Source organism: Fistularia commersonii, chromosome 2, assembly GCF_037954325.1.
Source record: "Fistularia commersonii isolate RoL2024-O1a breed Wild chromosome 2, RoL_Fcom_v1.0, whole genome shotgun sequence".
NCBI lineage: Eukaryota > Metazoa > Chordata > Actinopteri > Syngnathiformes > Fistulariidae > Fistularia > Fistularia commersonii.
The window spans coordinates 9745963-9763788 of record NC_141285.1 but is presented as its reverse complement, the minus strand read 5'-3'; the positions used below and the strand labels follow the sequence as shown (position 1 = coordinate 9763788).

The 17826-nt window shown below is 38.9% G+C and overlaps 2 protein-coding genes across 5 annotated transcripts in view; both read right to left on the bottom strand.

The window, feature by feature from the left end:
• mymx (myomixer) overlaps positions 1-2319 on the bottom strand; it is a 32578-nt gene extending 30259 nt beyond the window's left edge. For 2 of the 4 annotated variants that reach the window (XM_086166420.1, XM_086166427.1), the window contains exons 1-2: positions 1615-2236; positions 1021-1110 (exon numbers count right to left, since the gene is read on the bottom strand). In XM_086166420.1, the coding sequence (XP_086022546.1) occupies positions 1021-1110; positions 1615-2121 (597 nt within the window). In that variant the 5' untranslated portion in view covers positions 2122-2236. Of the gene's footprint in view, positions 1-1020; positions 1111-1614 lie in introns of all 4 variants that reach the window. The other 2 variants (XM_086166445.1, XM_086166437.1) reach the window with 2 other exon arrangements.
• On the bottom strand, positions 2283-2964 carry LOC147236295 (protein myomixer-like). Its single transcript, XM_086166457.1, has 2 exons — positions 2854-2964; positions 2283-2522 (listed from the first exon to the last, which is right to left on the bottom strand). The coding sequence occupies exon 2, from the start codon at positions 2508-2510 to the stop codon at positions 2283-2285; it is 228 nt and encodes a 75-aa protein (XP_086022583.1). The 5' UTR covers positions 2511-2522; positions 2854-2964.
• Positions 2965-17826: the final 14862 nt, after the last annotated feature.

Sequence of the window (17826 nt, the reverse complement as noted above, 5' to 3'; positions counted from 1 at the left end):
AAATGCAAGATAACATGACTGGCACAACTTCCCTAATGGACAAGCATTCCTGCCGCTCTACAATCAGGAAACATCTGGGCACAGGGAAGTAGGAGCAGACAGATTCTTGAATGTCTGGCGTGTTTTACTGTCAGCCTTACATGTAAATGCATCATCTTGCAAAGGACTTAACAGATCAGTTAATTGTTTCATACTTGGATAGTTTGGAGTTGCTACCCATTTTTAATGTGATTTTAATGAGGTCTGTCCATAAATGGGCTGAATATTTGTATTCCTAAAAGAAGAAGGTCTTTACTGTGATTGTGTTTTTATTACCAGCTTCCACAAGGACCTCAGCAAACCTTTTCTTTTGTTAACATCTTCCCTGACCTCATGTTTTCCAGTGAGCCCTGCCTTTGCAGGGGCTGCCTCAACACACACACACACACACACACACACACACACACACACACACACACACACACACGCACACACACACACACACACACACAGTGATGACTTCAACAAGGAGAAAGCCAAATCCAACAGTCCGCGTTGAACAATATCCTACAATCCCAGGTCTTGTATGCTGATTTATGCCAGTAATAGATATCAGTTGTTGATGTCAAACAACAGGAAATAAAGGCCTCAACATATAGATTTATCAGGCTTTTCACACAAAAAAAGTTGCCCCCCTGTTCTTCCAAATTCATAATGTAATAGATGATTCAGGGAGGAATAAAACACACAACTCACAACTCAATTTCATCCACATTCCTGCAGGTTAGAGACCTAACAGAGTTGCTATAGCTATAATAAATAACAACTGGAGATAAAAAAATAAAAAAAACTTAAACGAAAGTTACATTTAAATATTCAAGGATATTTGCAGGAATATTGCATGGATTTTAATTTAATTTATTTCTAAGTTAACTCAAATTTCCTAGTGTGCTTTTTCACTGTCTAGCAGACAACATAATTTATTCCAGGGTTGACTCGATTAGATTTTAGATTATTTAAAATCTACTCTGAACATCTTACCCGTTGGATGAGTTTCTCCCCATCCCGTTTCAGTCTAGTTTGTCCCTGAGCGACCTGACAATCCTCCCCTTTGTCTGTTCCGAGTAAAACCTAAAATATGAAAATAAAGATAAGCCGTTGACTAAAGATCAAAAAGTTTGAAACAGGGAATCACCTGTGAACAAATAATGTTATGTGCCTTCCAAGTATTAACAATGCTCTGTGTGATCTAAGAAACAGGAATGATATCTAAAGGCAGCATCCCTGTAGGATGCATTTGTAAACTGAAAAGTCAAATAAACAAAAATGGATAAATTATTAATGGCATCCAGCTCACTGATAAAAATGTTCAAATATTATTATAAAAAGTGGAAGTTAACTTTGAGTGTCAGCCAGCATCGTTTACCAAGATAATGAAAGTAAAGGAATACCTAAGAAAATAGAAAATTCAAATAGAAATACAATTTTATATTAAAAAAAAAACTGGCATCTTAGAGAAATGACAATCTCAATTAGCTTATGGTTTGAAATGAGTGGTGATCCTCAGTTCTTAGGAAAATTGTATTATGTTCCTTTCAAACTTTTAGATTTGTACAAGCTGACTGTGTGATATACCTTGAAGTGAGAGCTGGGTTTATCCACAGAGTTGATGCCCACAATCCTGGGCAGATTTAGGTCGGATGCAGATGTGCTGGTGATGTTGTTGTTGTTATTGTTGTTTTCCGAAGTGGAGCCTGCAATTGATAGCTGTGCTGGTCTCGCGCATGTCGTTTTCTCTAGTCTTTCTTTGCTCCCTGAAATTGTTATCTTCTTGATGGATCTGGAGACAGAAGAGGATGGAGCAACATTCTGGTTCAGGTGGTCCTCAGCTGCCATGTCGTCCTGGCAGCATTTCACAGGAGATACCAGCTTGACGATGGGCGAGACGAGATCGTGGCCGTGAGCACAAACCTGGGACCGACTGAGGTAGAGCGAGTTCAGGTTATGCTGTAACGTGCAGTTGTCTAGATTCTGGCTCTGCAGATAACCTTGTGAAAACTCCTGGCATTTTGGTACAGTGGGGACTGACAGCCTTGTCCCAATAGTGAAGGGCTGTACCTTCCTTACAATACTCTCAGACATGACTGTTGTCCTGATAAAAAGCAAAATATTCTAGAATCCCAAAAGAACATTGAAAAAAATCCTGTCACATCCCTTGGTTCACTCCCTCACTCACCAATTCTGTCTGCTCAGTCTCTGGTCAGCGGACAAGTGGAGGGTTGAACAGAGAGTGTAGGGGGAGCTCAGTTCTCCACCTTCTTGTGCATGTTGAGAATACATAGCACACAGCCCAAGATGGCTTCTTTGGACTCTTGGGATCGAACGCGGTCCCAGACGTAGCGCAGTGCCGTACCAATGTGGGCAGCACCTGAAGAGAGGCTTCTCCTGAGGATCTGTGCCACTGAGCCTGCAAGCCTGCTACTGAGGAGCCTGATAACCAGGGACCGCAGCAGGGTGAAGACTACTGGCATGCTGCCTGACTGCTGCAAAAAAAAAAGAAAAGTCTTGAAAAAAGAGAGCTCAAAAAAGGAGGGGGAAAAGAGGGTTGGTTCAAGAGAGGGGATGAAGTCACCACCTCTTCTCTCTCGCTCTCTCTCTTTCCCTCTCTTTCTTTCTCTGTTAGGAGCAACAGAGGGGGTGGATGTAAAGCTGGATGTCAAAACTTCTCCTCTGAACCGAGACAGCAGAACTGTCTAGATAAGAGGCAAAGAATAATTGATCTTGAAGGAGAGAACTCCGCCAGATCTCCTTACAGCTTTTCCGTGAGGAAATATCCTCGGCTAAAATATACTCATCTGCAATGGCTCTACCTACCCCTTTTTCACAGTGTCGGTGGCAGTTTCTGTTCCCCTCTTTTCCAGGGCAATTACAAAAATCTCTATCGGACGAAACGATCAGTTAAACAAAAAAAAAAAAAAATCCAAGTTGAGGGAGAGAACTGGCTTACAGATGCTCAGGGGAGCTGTGTCTGCTCTGGAATGAGAGCGCTTTCCTCAGCGCTGAGCCTTGTCTTTTCCCATCAGAGAGCAGCAGTTGTCACATAGGTTGCAGCTGAATGGAACAGGGAACCCTGTCACTCAGCTCCTTAAACCTTGGAGCTGCTGGCATGGCAAGTGTGGAGGGTGCATAACAGTTAAGCAGATGATGAACCTACCATTCCTTGGTGGTGGCAAGGGTTCAACAAAACACATGTTGGGCTGACTGATTGGAATGGCAGGGGTTGAGTGCATATAACTGGTGGATGGGGCATTTAGGGATGGGGGTAGACAGCAGGAAAAAAAACATTTGCAGGGAGGAGAATGGAGAATGTGCCTCTACTATTGAAAACTTATCCAAAACTCTCACTTGTTGCTCCCCCGTCCCTTGACTTGACCTCCGTAACTGGTAAAAAGGCTTGACTACTTAGTCTGTCGAAAAAATCAGTCTAGTACAATTCTGTGTTCGCCTATTCTCAACACACAATTATTTTAAAATCAATATTCTAATAGTATTAAAACCTCTTGTATATGTGCAGTGTATACTGTATATAGGTGAAACGCTTTTAAAACCGTGTCCAATATTTCTTCATTGCATGACAAGAACCATCGCAATAAGTAGAACAACAGTTAGTCGGAGGGGCAACATATGGCGGAGGTTGCCCTGGAGTCATCATGGTAAATGACACTTTTAGAGCTATGGTTTTACCATGAAGTCATTTCAGGAAGAGGTTTACGGTGTTTGAGTTACAAATCAGAGATAAACTCTTCATAGACTGGGTGGTGTTCACTGAGGGCTGGTTGGGTGGAGTTCAGGGGTTTGGCTAATTTTAAAACGCCATATCCTCATTTTGCAGTCCTGTGGCTGTTGATGTGTGCAATTTATGTGTGAGGTAGCACTGTGTGACAGTCACAACATTATATGCTGAATGTTGGTTAAAGGGAAAGTTTTAACCCAAAATGAGATCAGCAGCTCATATGCTTGTCTTTATTGCTATATAACAACCTAGCTAGTTTTGTTAAGCAGACAGTTTTCTGTCCTGTGTGTAACCGATGTTTGCCATCTGTTCACTATAACTGAAGTAAATCGAATTCATCTTGTAACACTCAAAATGGCAAAATAAAATATTAAAATTTCGGGTTTGCTTCTCTTTTTAGAAGGCTGCAAAACTTATCTTGAGCATTTTCAAAAGGAATAATATTGTATGTCAAGCACCAGATAACCACCAAAAGACAGAAATCGCTTTTTTTCGACATGTTCAGTTACACATACAATGCACACTGCATTTAAGACATTGTGGGTGAACAAAGAGCTGAAGGCAACCATTGAGCAGCACCAGGGGAGTAGTTTGGGTTTCAATGTCTTGCTCAACAACACTTCAACAGGCTAGGAGGAGCCAGGAATCAACCCAGGAATGTTTGGTTCCAAGAACGACTGCTCTAACCCCTTACACCTGACCACATGTTTACCACAAAGAAGACTGAACCATTATTTTTTCAAGATGGACATGAAGGTGATGTTTATCCAACAATTGTCTGTCACCAAACAATAATCAAAGATAATATTTGTCTTTTGTCATTTCTTCTTTAGTTAGCAGGAGTTTCTCCGCCTTAAACCTCCAAACAGAAAATTATTTCTACTGATAATCACCCACTTAATGTTTTGTAGCATCTGCAACAAATTACCATCCTTTGAGAAGCAGCTTCTACCAGCTAGTCCGACTTTCTTAAAAGTTGAGACCTCAGTCACAAATCGTCTGACATTGCTTGAGTTGCGCAAACATTAAAGTTACTACTAGTCTTTCACCTGCAAGGCTGATGTAAGTAGATCCTGCTTTAGCCTGTAAACATTTAAAAAGGTTGGAAAGTTGTTTGTTCACAGAATGACTGTCAGATTAGATTTGAACCAGGTGTCTATCCTCTGCCACCCGAGTCAGATTAGGCTACTGTAACACCTTCCTTACGCTGTTTACCCTGGAAGTCCTCCTTCCCCGAGGCTCTCATTCCCGCGCATAGCTTCCATATTTACTGCTAAACATTTAGGCCTCATCCTAGATCTCAAAGCTCTTCAGTTGTGTAACTTTCTTTTACTGGCATCTTTGATAATAAATGTTCAAGCCAATCAGCTTCTTTTCTGACAGCTTGAAATCCTCACCTCCCAATTGTGTTGAACAAACCTGTTGCTTTCTCACCATAGGCTTTATTGGTGATCACCCTTGTGAGATGTCCTCCATTTGACTGGAGCCACTAAGCGCAACTCGGAAGATTTGTTCGAGGGGTGATGTCACCATGGCTGCCCGCATGAAAGAAGAGTGATAGCTGCGGTGGAGGACAGAATATGCTTGGGAGCTAGAGGGGGTCTGTACTTTTCCACTTGGTGTATGTCATCACAAAGGCATGATAGGCCTGCTGGTCAAGTTTCAGCACAGATAAGATTTCGCTTTTGTTCTGGAGCTTGATCAGAAAAAGGAGTTTTGAAATAGGTTAATATGCTTCTTTTTTCAACACGTAACAATGAACGTATATACCAGGCGTGCTTTGACACAGTCTTTTTCGTTATTCCCATAGGAGGTGGACAGAAACGTGAACTGAGTAAAACTTACTTTGTTTTTAAAATACATGACAAAATATATTTCTGATCAACTGACTCCTTAAACAAATTGCAATTAAGTCCAAAAACATTAACAATATAAGAGCAAACATCAACAGCCTTATTCTGCTTATGGAAATTGCAACACAGAAAAAAACAGACGAAAACTACGAGGCAGTAGTCGTTTTGATTCTAAAGTCATAAATTTGTTCAGATATGTATCTTCGCATCAAAATATCTTAAAATTCCATTGTTCTTAGCTCACGTATCTGAACCCACATCTTGACAGTGGCCAAGCCTCTTTCAGTCTCACAGACAGCATGAAGAATGAAAAGATTTGTGTTTGAATAGAATAACATGACAACTGCTATTTATTGACAACAGGGATATAAACTCATTATGAAAGCCACATTCTCATCTTTCTCATCATGATGTTCACATGGTTTTGGCCACCCCAGATCTTTTGGCTGTGTCGATGACATAACTTCAATCAAATTCTATTAAAACCTAAATGTTGCAGACTAGAAATGTGTCAGCTAAAATTCAAACACTTTCATCACTGATTTAATACCGAAATAATTAAAACACCCTGTTTTAAAGCTCACTCCGGGCTGTATTTGACCTAATGAGACTGCATGCTTATCAAGTGACGAACACACGCGTGCACATACGCACCCACAATCACAACCACGTATGCGCGCACACACACACACACACACACACACACACACACACAAGCACACACACTTGCGGCATCTCATCTAGAGAGTTTTGTTTCATGTGTTTCCTCTGAACATGTCCACTCTTATCACAACCATGAAAATTCGAGTGCTGGATGACATCACAGGCAATAAACTGACACATTAGTCATTGTTTAGAGAGACAGAGAGCCAGGTTTGTCATATGGCAGGAGGAGGCAAGCTTGGACTGTCATGACGCATATTTTATTCATCTGTAGCAGCTTTGTTCTACAGCCTCAATTTGTTGTGTTAAAATTCTCCTTCTTCCATTCTCAGATATGATATTCTTAGTATCTTGTATTGAGGAAAATCCTGACGTTTTGGGAAAACACATATATATATATATATAATATAAACAAGGCATTGATAAAGCAGTTGTTCAATATGATAAAGTCAGAGGCCGATCAACTCCTAAAGCTTGCCAGTTGCCATGCTGGATCCTTGTTCTTCTCATATTTTATGCAAAGCTTTCCTGAACTTCTACTGGCTAAAACAGCATTTGCACAGTGCTGAAATTAGTTTACATTTCTATATTTCTACAAAATGAGAAAATCCTTCATAAAAATACTGTTAAATTTGGATTATATCTAAATTTGTAAATAACAAAACAGCCACCTTTTAATGAGGTGTGTTTAAAAAAAAATTGACGTTTTGTGACCTTTACATGGGTTGTTCGATGCGATTTAAATGAAACAGTCAAGTAACATTATCTAACAGAACATCAACTAGCTATCAGATTTGTCCTATAACAATAGAGCTTTTAGAGCCAATGTTATGTGCAATTTCAAGATGCTTTATTAACTTGGCTTTGTGAGCTACTAATATCAGCTTGCTGGCTGGAAGAACATATGGCATTATTAACAAGATACGCAGATGTTAATAACACAAAAGAATTAGTTATTTTATTGCCTTGATCTATGATCAAGCACATAAGGATCAAGCTATTTTGTGATATTATTTTGATGTTCTTATTCCAAGTGGCGTGGCACATGGAAAAGATTGACACACCTAGGACAGAAAAAGAAAGGAGCGGTTACTGGTTTCTTGATGGTGTCATGGTTGTTCACACATTGCTGTGTGGTTAAATGTCAATCAAACTATGCATGTCATCGGTAAAATACTAATTGATGGAGTCTGTTGTTTACTGAGGTGTTTGGCCATTTTTTCTCCAAGTTTTTAGTACTTTCTCAAAAGAAATACCTCCAGGATGTGCTTTTATTGTATTTTGTGCAAATAAAGGCTATGATATTGTAGATCTCCCTCATTTTTTTGTATTGAATCTCTGCCATTGAAGTCTAATCTTTCACAAATATGCTGCTTTGATACCCATAATACCAAGGTCTAGGACTCCCCACATTCTTCCTCATAGCCTCAACCCATATTATTTCTCTCTCTGTCTGGGTGCAGGTGTGTGTGTGTGTGTGTGTGTGTGTGTGTGTGTGTGTGTGTGTGTGTGTGTGTGTGTGTGTGTGTGTGTGTGTGTGTGTGTAAAATAGACACAGTACCTGAATCCTGGTGTCAGAAAGACTGTGAAATTAGGGCAGGCTCAAGTTTATGACGAAGTCTCTGTTTTGGACCCCAAATTGGTTTCTTGCTGTATCTTATGAAAGGCCAATGACTTTTAAAAAGTCAGTTGTTGTAAGTGTTAAACAATGATATGAAAAAACTTTTTTCTTTTTAAAAATAGCAAAATAGAATTCAAATAGTTTAAAAATACAACCAATGGGGGGGGGGGATAATATACATGCCTTTATCGTTAAACCAGAGAGAAATTTTTCCTTGGTTTTACTTTAACAAGACCAGAAAATTTTGAAATGCATAAATTCACAGTAAATTTTATAGGTTAATCACTTGGCCACATGATGACATTTATGATTAATATTTAGTGATATTATTGACATTAGCAATTCATGTCTAGCTTTAGATCCCTCCTCTAGTGCAGGATGTACAGCTCGCAGGGACATACTACTTCACATCGGCAAACTGTATGTCTGAAAGCACCCTCAGGTGGCATACAGGCTGATGAGGTCACTCCATCGTGTAACATCATAGCTCAACGTAACTTAATTAACTTAAGTTGATTGAGTTACTTAATTCTGGCAGCAGGAAGCAATTCTCCCCTATCAAAGGTTTTACAACAAAAAAAGTCTGTGGCTTATTTTGCTCCCTCAAAAGCGTCAATCACCTTGCAAAGGCTTTACATTTGACCGGTGATGTCATTCCAGCAGCAGGTTTTAATAATAATTTATCCTTTATTAATCCCTTGTGGGGAAATTCGTTCTCTGCAATTGACCCATCATGGACGAACCATGAGCAGTGGGCTGCCGTCCACCAGCGCCAGGGGAGTAGTTCGAGGTTCAGTGTCTTACTCAACAACACTTCAACACACTAGGAGGAGCTGGGAATCGAATGTTCAGTTCCAAAGACGATCGCTCTACCGCCTGTGCCATGCCATCCCCGTTTTGTGCTTTCAAGTCTTTATTTGGACACTGTGTCCTTGTAGTGTGAATTATTAATCGCAAGGAAGGAACTCTAATCAAGAGGTTTAGTCTGCCCGAAGTACACAGCATGTGTGTGTGCTCCACATCTGGGTTGCAAAGTGAAAGATTTTTAAACATGTTCAGTGCAGAAACATAGAAACAAGAAATTATTGAGTCTACACTATTTCCATTTAAACACCTACACTAATTCACACTACACACCCGCATAACGACATACACATATGTACATTTGATGGATTTGCTCTGTAATCATACTTCTAAACTTCACAGGAGAAGTTGAAGATGGAAAAGGAAAGAGTTTCATGGGAAGTTGCTTCAGACAAATGGAAAAATATGGGCAAGCTAAAGAATCATTTTTTAAACACCACTATTTAGTAAGAGATTGGTTTTAATGTTTTAGATGAGGTAATTCCTCCTTGTCATTTTCGAAGTACAGGTAAATACAAAAATACCAATAAATATATAGACGAATTTGAAAAAAAATGACTATCACTCTATTTATAGCAAGGGGCATTTGTATTGATTTATCTCACAAGAATGCATCAGTTCACTTCAACTGATGAGAGTCTGGGTTGAATTCAGAATGGGTGAATAGGATTTTTCTCTGCTTTTACATGCAAGGTGGCCCCAGGGACTTTACATAACAAGCTGGACCTACCTGAAAGTTCTGTTTTATTGTTTGCTTCACTCATGTCACCTCCCGTTAGTGGAATGGATGAGCTCATCGCAGACACCAGTCTGAGCTATGTGGCTTGTCAATGCTAAACTTCTGCTGACATTGTAACACACATTTTAACAAATATGTAACTGAGGCAATCATTATGATTTGTCTCTGAGTATGAGAAGAGTATGAAATATGTGTCGCTACCATTTATGTTGAATCATCGAATCTTCCCGTAAAGTTCTTGAATGTGTCAATTTTGCAGTTCTGCTAATTCTATTAAGCAGGAGCTGGAAATGCAAACATTTTCACATAACTTTTTTTAACAAAACATTCATCTTTTATTGAATGACTTAATCTGTTTATCCGTTTCTTTTACAGACAGTAACAGCCCACTGAATATCTATGATCAGTTGTTATTTGGTGCGGATATCTGAGATAATAGGTCTTTTCTGCACACTGACTTTGGCTAGATGAAACAAATGAGGTCACTACTCAGACTAATTGCGGAACAGTATGGACATATACTGTAGCTTACATGATGTGGCCAGCTAAATTATTAACACCACTGCCAGACCAAAATAAACAGCATAAAAAGAAACCATATCCTTTGGTAAACTGCAGTGTATCTCAGCCTTGGCCAGCCTACTGTTCTACAAGAAACAGTTTCCTCATTGTAACCATAATAATTAAAACCAGAGGCAAGAAGTACATCAGATAATGAAAATACAGAGCAATAATGTCAGTGCAGTGCAAGAAGGCAGATAGGATGATGGCTGGGTCATACAGCAGACACTGAAATGAGAGATGGATGGCTGATAACTGTTAGTGTAACAGTAGGCTCACATATGAGATCACATCACATTTACAGTGTTCATACAGACAGCTGTAGAATGGCTTCAGTGCCGCTTTGCTCCTTCTGCTTTGCTTGGACAAGCCATTGCATGTAAATATGTCGTTGCATGAAGGACATAGAGATTCTTTGCCTATATTTCATTTTCAAGTTGCCCCTGTTGAAGTACTAATGCATTTAATTGATAAAACAAAAGCAAACGCTTTCAGCAGATTATTTTGATGTCCATCCCTAGAACTGCTTGCATAAGCAAGACTTTGATGTACCACCAAAGTGGCAGCTCCAACCATGTGACAAGAAAAAACTGAGTGGTTTTGCATTACAAATGCAGGATGTGTGACCCCAGTGAACAAATATTCTATAGACAAGCACCATTTGCACCATTTATCTAAGGATAAATAAATATTCTGTAGACAAGCATTATTTGTTGGAAAACTTGCATGGTAGTGTGTGAGAGAATCATATCACCAAGGACGTCTCCCAAGTTGGCAGGGAGCTCTACCTGCTTGTTCAGCTCTGTATCCACTTGACTGTTCTGTTGACATATATATTTGCAAATTATTTGCTTTGCATTTGCGTTAAAAATAAGGACTGTATTTTCTCAACATGAAGTCAATAGTAATTTATTGACCAATCTCTGTCTTCTTTTCCTTTTTGTTTTTCCCTTAAGGGGTCGCGACAGCGAATCACCCTTCTCCATCTAACCCTATTCTCTATATCCTCCTCTCTCGCAACATGTAGACCTTTTGCCTGGCAGCTCCAGTTCCAGCATCCATCTACCAATATATTCACTATCCCTTCTCTGTACAGGACAGAACCAACTCAGTCTGGCTTCTCTGACCTTCTCTCCAAAACATCTAACATGGACTGTCCCTCTGCTTGACATATTCATGATCCGATCCATCCTTGTCACTCCCAAAGAGAACCTCAGCATCTTCTGTCTGCAACCTCCAGCTTTCCTCCAGTCTTTTTGTCACAGTAATTTATTTACCTATAATCACAAATAAACTGCTGCATAGAGAAAATGAAAAATTGAATATCATTGTCCATAATTATCGCTTATGTTCGTTTTGGAGGGTCATATATCAGCAATTGCATAGTGATAAAGTGGTGAATCAATGATAATGATATACGATAATCATCTTTTGGCCTGCTGGAAGTATGGCTCATTTTAATCAATGAAATAGTATTAATAAGAACTTTTTGGCTATGTTGGAATATTTCCAATTTATGAAACCTCATCTCCCAGTCAAGACTTGCATGCAACATAGCTGCACTACATAATAGAGCTCAGAATACCACAGACAAAGGACACAGGAAGGCAGTGGGGAAGGGAACTATCTAACATTCAGGTTTGTTGTTTGAAAAAAAACAAAAAACGTCCTTTGGTAATGGTTAACATTGTTCTTCTGTGTGATCTTTGCAATTCTTTTATACTCATTTCCTTATTTAGGGAAAGGGAAGACACGCCCAATGTACCCTTCAACAGCCTCTCTGCTGTGAGCCAGATGATCAATATCAGAGTAGTTACACATGCACACACACGCACGCACACACACACACATTCACACACACACACACACACACACACACACACACACACATTCACACACACACACACACACACACACACACACACACACACACACACACACACACACATTCACACATTCACACACACACACACACACACACACACACACACAATCCATATCTATAAACATATTTATAATAATGTGTATACTCTTCCTATCAGTACATATCCAAAGGCACTGTGGAGAGCAAAGTTGGAATTTCACTGTACAGAGAAACATGTTTCTACGCTGTACATGTGACAAAAAACGCTTCGAATCTTGATTCCCTCTTTGAAACACTAAGAATAATCTACAACATAAACTATAGAAAATAATAGATTAAATTAAGGATGTGTGTATGTATAAGCACACGCACAAACACATATATATATATACAGACACACACATATGTAAGTAGTGATGATCATGAAAGAGCCAAATGCCCTTTATATGGGGGCTGGGATGACAATTGTGTTAGAACAGGTGCCATGCAATCTATGAAACAGCAGTCACATTTAAAGGGTGGGCAAGGCTGGGACGTCAAAAATAGAACAGAAACCACATAATTAAAGAGGTTTAGAGGAAAACATATTTTGATACCAGTTGTCGCTTTTCTGTTGCAGTCAGTCTGACAGACCTTGTGAAAGCAGAGCAAAATTGTTGCCAAAGAGAGAGAGAGACAGTGAGAGAGAGAGAGAGAAAGCAAAAGAGAGATGGAGAGACATAGAAAACAACTCTAGCTTTAAGGTAAAACTGCTCAGACTTTAATGCAATTTCACACCAATTTCCTTTATTGTTTGCATGATGGCAACCAGGAACATATCTGTCCCTTCATTTGGGTTTAATTCGAGCTGCATTGCGTGCATGCACGAATTCACTGTTCACTGATTTGTCTCAAAGAAGGTCTTTGAGATACCTCAAAAGAAAACAACAAGCCAAATAACTACAGGATTATGCCATCTGTTGTGTTCCAATTTGTTTTCTCTTGTCCAAACCACGCTTATCCAAGGGTCATTGTCAGCAAATAGCATTGCGGGTTGAAACATTGTCAAAATGTGTACCTTGTTGATAACCACAGAACAATTTTATGCACAAACTGAAAATAAAGTAATAAACAAAATCACTTTTGTGCCTTGGATTTTTGTTGGATAACTTTCATGCCCGCCCCAAGCCCATGACTCTGTTTATAAAGTATTGCATGTTGGTTAATTGGTAATTGGAAACATGGACAAACCAATAAAGGGCTGAAAGAGCTAATTTTACTCCTAATTCTAAGAAATTTAAATGAACCATAAGTGAGAAAATAACCAAGGGCACATACCAACCCTCATCTTAGGAAACACAGAGGGAAGCTCTGTTCTCTTAATAACCCTGAAATTAAAGGAAAATGTATGATTCAATCATCTGGCCACAGAGTTAGATCATGTTCTATGACATCATTCTGGACTGCTTGATGCTGCTGACTTAATCCAGCTATAGCTGAAGTCAAATCAGCATGTTAACGTTAAACATCTTGGGAATATCACTAAACAACAGCACACCACAACAGCAAACCACAGCGAGTTGATGTATTCTGTTATGATAGAATGACATAAAGTCATAGGAAACACAACGGCTTACAACAATGCAAGTACTATGCACTCCCTCAAGACTACATTACTCCTTTTTACTTCAGTCTTATGTAATGGAATACTATGGAAGTGGAAATTATGCAATAACCTCAGGAGTCAGGTCTTTGTGGTGTAGAACTTGATAAAGGCAGTACACAGTGCTTGATAGAATAAATAACCCAATACTGACAAAAGCAGAAATTCTACAGTGAATTCCACAATTACCTTGTTGGATGTTAATAGCAACTCAGTGCTATCTTAACGTTAACACCTTGAGACATTTCCTTCTCTCTTGTTTTATTCAATGGATAATTTTGCATGAATATGGTTGAACTCTTCATAATAGCAACACACTCAAAAATTTTTTAACCATTGGGTAAAAATAAGGCTAACCAAATGTGCAATTTCTGTGGACAACTGTATTTTTCTCTGCCGCAAAGCATTGCAGAGTTCGTCAATCATTGGGCCTGCCCAAGAATACCAAACAACAGTTGGTTTAACAGTTGTTGACTTGCGGAGCTATTTTGCAGTTGGGCAACTCCTGTTCTCCATATCAGGAATAACAACAGACAGACACCACATGTGCTGGCAATAAAGTTTGTAAAATACTCCACTAAGCAAATGTGTCAGAGTGGCTCAGCGGGGTCAGATGGGTGACGCAATTTGTGCAAATGCTGACAGGTGGGCCTGCAGACCTAATTTTTAAACTGGCTGGCAGGACTGAATCTACCATGCTTTTTTTCTCTATATGTTAAGAGAAACCAGCAGTTAACACTTAATCATCTGTGTAAGGGGTGGTATGGTATTGATGAAATTCAAACATGCAGCGTTTCACGGAAGTCCATGAATATGAACATATTTTAATTCATAAATGTCTTACAAAGTTAATTAGGATGGTTTAAAATCCAGGTCTTTTTATGTAAATCCTGCGTTTTATGGGAACCTTTGGAATATCAGGATGGGGCATAAAAGGTTAACAAAGCAAATATAAACAGCCTGCAAATCACGGGCAAGATTTCCAACATTTGCTTAAGTAGAAAAGAGTATCATCACTTACTTATCTGAGTTTTTTGGTTTAATTTTAAAACCATTATCTTGTAACTCTTATGCCACTGGTCAATCGTCTATTGTATTTCTAGCAACAGCCTCTGGGGTTTTTCAGTGAGCCCCTCTGAGCCAAAATAAGTGGTACCTCATCTATCTCCAGAGATAAGCATAAATTAACTGACATGCAATTTCAATAGAGAAGACTGTCTGTGTGATCTAGAAGTGTGTATTTCAAACTGATAGAAAAATATACAAAAGAAAATGGGACATTCATTTTACTGAGAATGATATATTTCATAAGCTGCCTACAGAAAAAAAAATCCTCATCTTATTACTAGTGGGTGTGAAAAAGATGACTGGAATCTAATGGTGTATGCTTTTACACTGTGTGTGCATCTCTATTAAAGCTCTAAGGGACAGCTATTGGCAGCTGTTGTTTGGGCAGCACAGCCCACAATCATACCATTGTGCATGACGGGCAGCTGACATGGAGATGGAATGTGCACACATAATGAATGAACCAGAGCCCCTCTTTAGTGGCTTGGACCTGACCAGTAAAGTGGGCAGATCTATGGCCCTTTGCACCTGAGCTATTCAGCAACAGGTAGATCATCAAATCAATTTTGCATGCCCATTTTTTACATTATGCAAAATAAAATGATTGTGATTCTGAGCAATGAAATGATGATGTCAATACAGATTAGATAAACCTCCCAAATTCATTCAAACAATAAATGGATGAACGTAGGAAATATGCTAACAGGTCTTAAAATGACTGATTGACATTATTTAGCTATGGAGAGGATTTAGGCTTTCCTCAGTTCAGTGTTATATATTCTTCTTGTTATATCTTTATTCTTTGTTTTCTCTGTCCAGTCAGTACATTTGATCATATTTTCATATGGTGATTTGCTTTATTCCTTGCTTATTTTAACAAAACAAAGTATTACAGAGTTTGTCATTTGAATTTACAACCCAACATGAGGTTCGAGGTTGCCTTTGGGTACATAAAGGCTGCTGAGTGTCTGGAAGTTGGCTGGAAGTCCACCATCTACCTCTTTGAGGTGGAATGCTCAGGCTTTTTAGGGCTCAACCATAACCCTCTTGAGGGATGCAGGTTGAAGAAAGCGATTACAGAGCTGGCAGAGGTGGCAGATAAAGCAGCTTTTGGCTCTGTTCCAGGCATATGGGGCGAAACGTTGATGAATGGTGGTTCCCGGCTGATAATCCTGCAGCGGGTGTCCCAGTAACTGACCCCTGGGCACTGGAGGAGGTGCAACAGGCAGAAATGCCCTGCAGGAACGTCCATTAACCTGTATATTTGCTAAACAATCTTCTTCACTGGACAAAACAAGATTGACACTGTGGTAAAATTACAAATCAGTAAGAAATATTTAACAAGAATGGGTGCACACAGTGGCGCACTGCTTCAGCCTCACAGCATAAAGAACCTCTGGCTCAGTTCCGACAAGGGGACCTTCCTGTGTTCATAACACATAAGAAAAATGTTCATGAACATTCCTTGATTGGCCTTTTTACCAAAACGTCTGTGGGTGTCTTATTGTGAATGCAAGTCGCTGTTGTATCTTTGTAAGCAGGGAAGACTGCTGGCATGCGTTGAGATGAACAAATTAACCAAAAACAATACGAGATTATAATTTAGCCTAAGGGAGGAAAAATATATTTGAATAATAACTTCAAATTAGAATCAGTTAAAGTCATTTTAAGTTTGTCTTTTCAACCTCGAAAAACATCAGTACTTGACTCCAAGTGTCATTTTATCTATTATGTGATGGGAAAAGTATGTTGGAAAGAACAGTAGTACAGACAATAATTCAGATAGAGGTTGATATATGTACACATATTGACATTCTGATATTGACGAAAAAAGGTACATTTTACAACTTAATGGGTCAATATAACCAACACAAATTAGGATTCTGCGGGCGGTTTCAATCATAATCCAAGTGGTAAGTAACCACAGCAATAGATTCTTCTAAATAAGTCTCGCGAAAATGCCTTGTTGTTTTTCCACATTTGTTGTTCTCTTAATTGTCAAACACCTTCAGCAGGGTTGCAAATGTGAATTTTTTTTTTCACAATTTCAGTCAATTTTCTTTTTTTTTTGCCTTTTCCTGATTTCCCTGGTAAAGTGACCGTATTAAACGGTTAATACGAGATTAATTCTTACACTTTGGCACAAATTAATAGCTGTTTAGTCCTTTGAGAAACAGAGATAAACATCAGGTTTTCAGAAGGTTTCTATTATTATTATTGTTTTAAATGTTTCCATACACATCGTTGAGATGTTTATCTCCTGACTCATTCTGCTATCTCTCACAAAACAGATGAAAATGTGTATCAAATAAACAGACAGGACTGGAATTGCTAAAGGTTGTGGAGTCGTTTCAGTTCAACCAGAGATTTATTTATGCACATCATATTGTGATGCGTTAAAAGACTATTTGATTGTTCAAATTATTTATACATATTTTGTTTGTACTTTGTACAAAATGTTCTGTACCAATGTGCTGTTGTTTACACATCCATAGCTGACTCCGAGTGAAGAAGAATCTGCACCCCCCCCCCCCCCCCACACACACACACACACACTTACACATAACTATGTTCTTTTCCAAATTTACTCCCTTCCTTTGAACCACAGTCAGGCACCCATGTCCGTGGCAGCTGTAATACGGCTGCTCAGCACCATAATCCATTTATAAGGCTCTACTTTTGCTGCAGCCCAAACATTTGGAACCAAGTTAATCACTCTAAACCAACCCCTTTAAAATTTAAAGTTTCTAAAAATTCGTGAGGCGAAATCAAGTTGCAGGACCCATTATATTTATAGTCTAGATGTGTCTAAAAGACTCAAGGATCACAAAAATATTATGTAGAAAAAAACACCTCAAAAGTTCTCTAAATTTCTCTCTCACATGGGGACCTTTTCTTTACAACATTCTGATAACGTCTGATGCAAAATAGGTTACCATCAAAATGATTTCAAATGAAATATAGCTGCGATGAAAAAACTGATGTAAATCCATTAACACTTTTCTTGCTGTTGAACAGTCTTTTCCACAAGTTTTAGTTTTCCGAAGTGTTTTAGAATTGAAAACTACTACTACACACACACACACACACACACACACACACACACACACACACACACACACACACACACACACACTCAATATATATATGTATGTGTATATATATGTAACATATTGTAG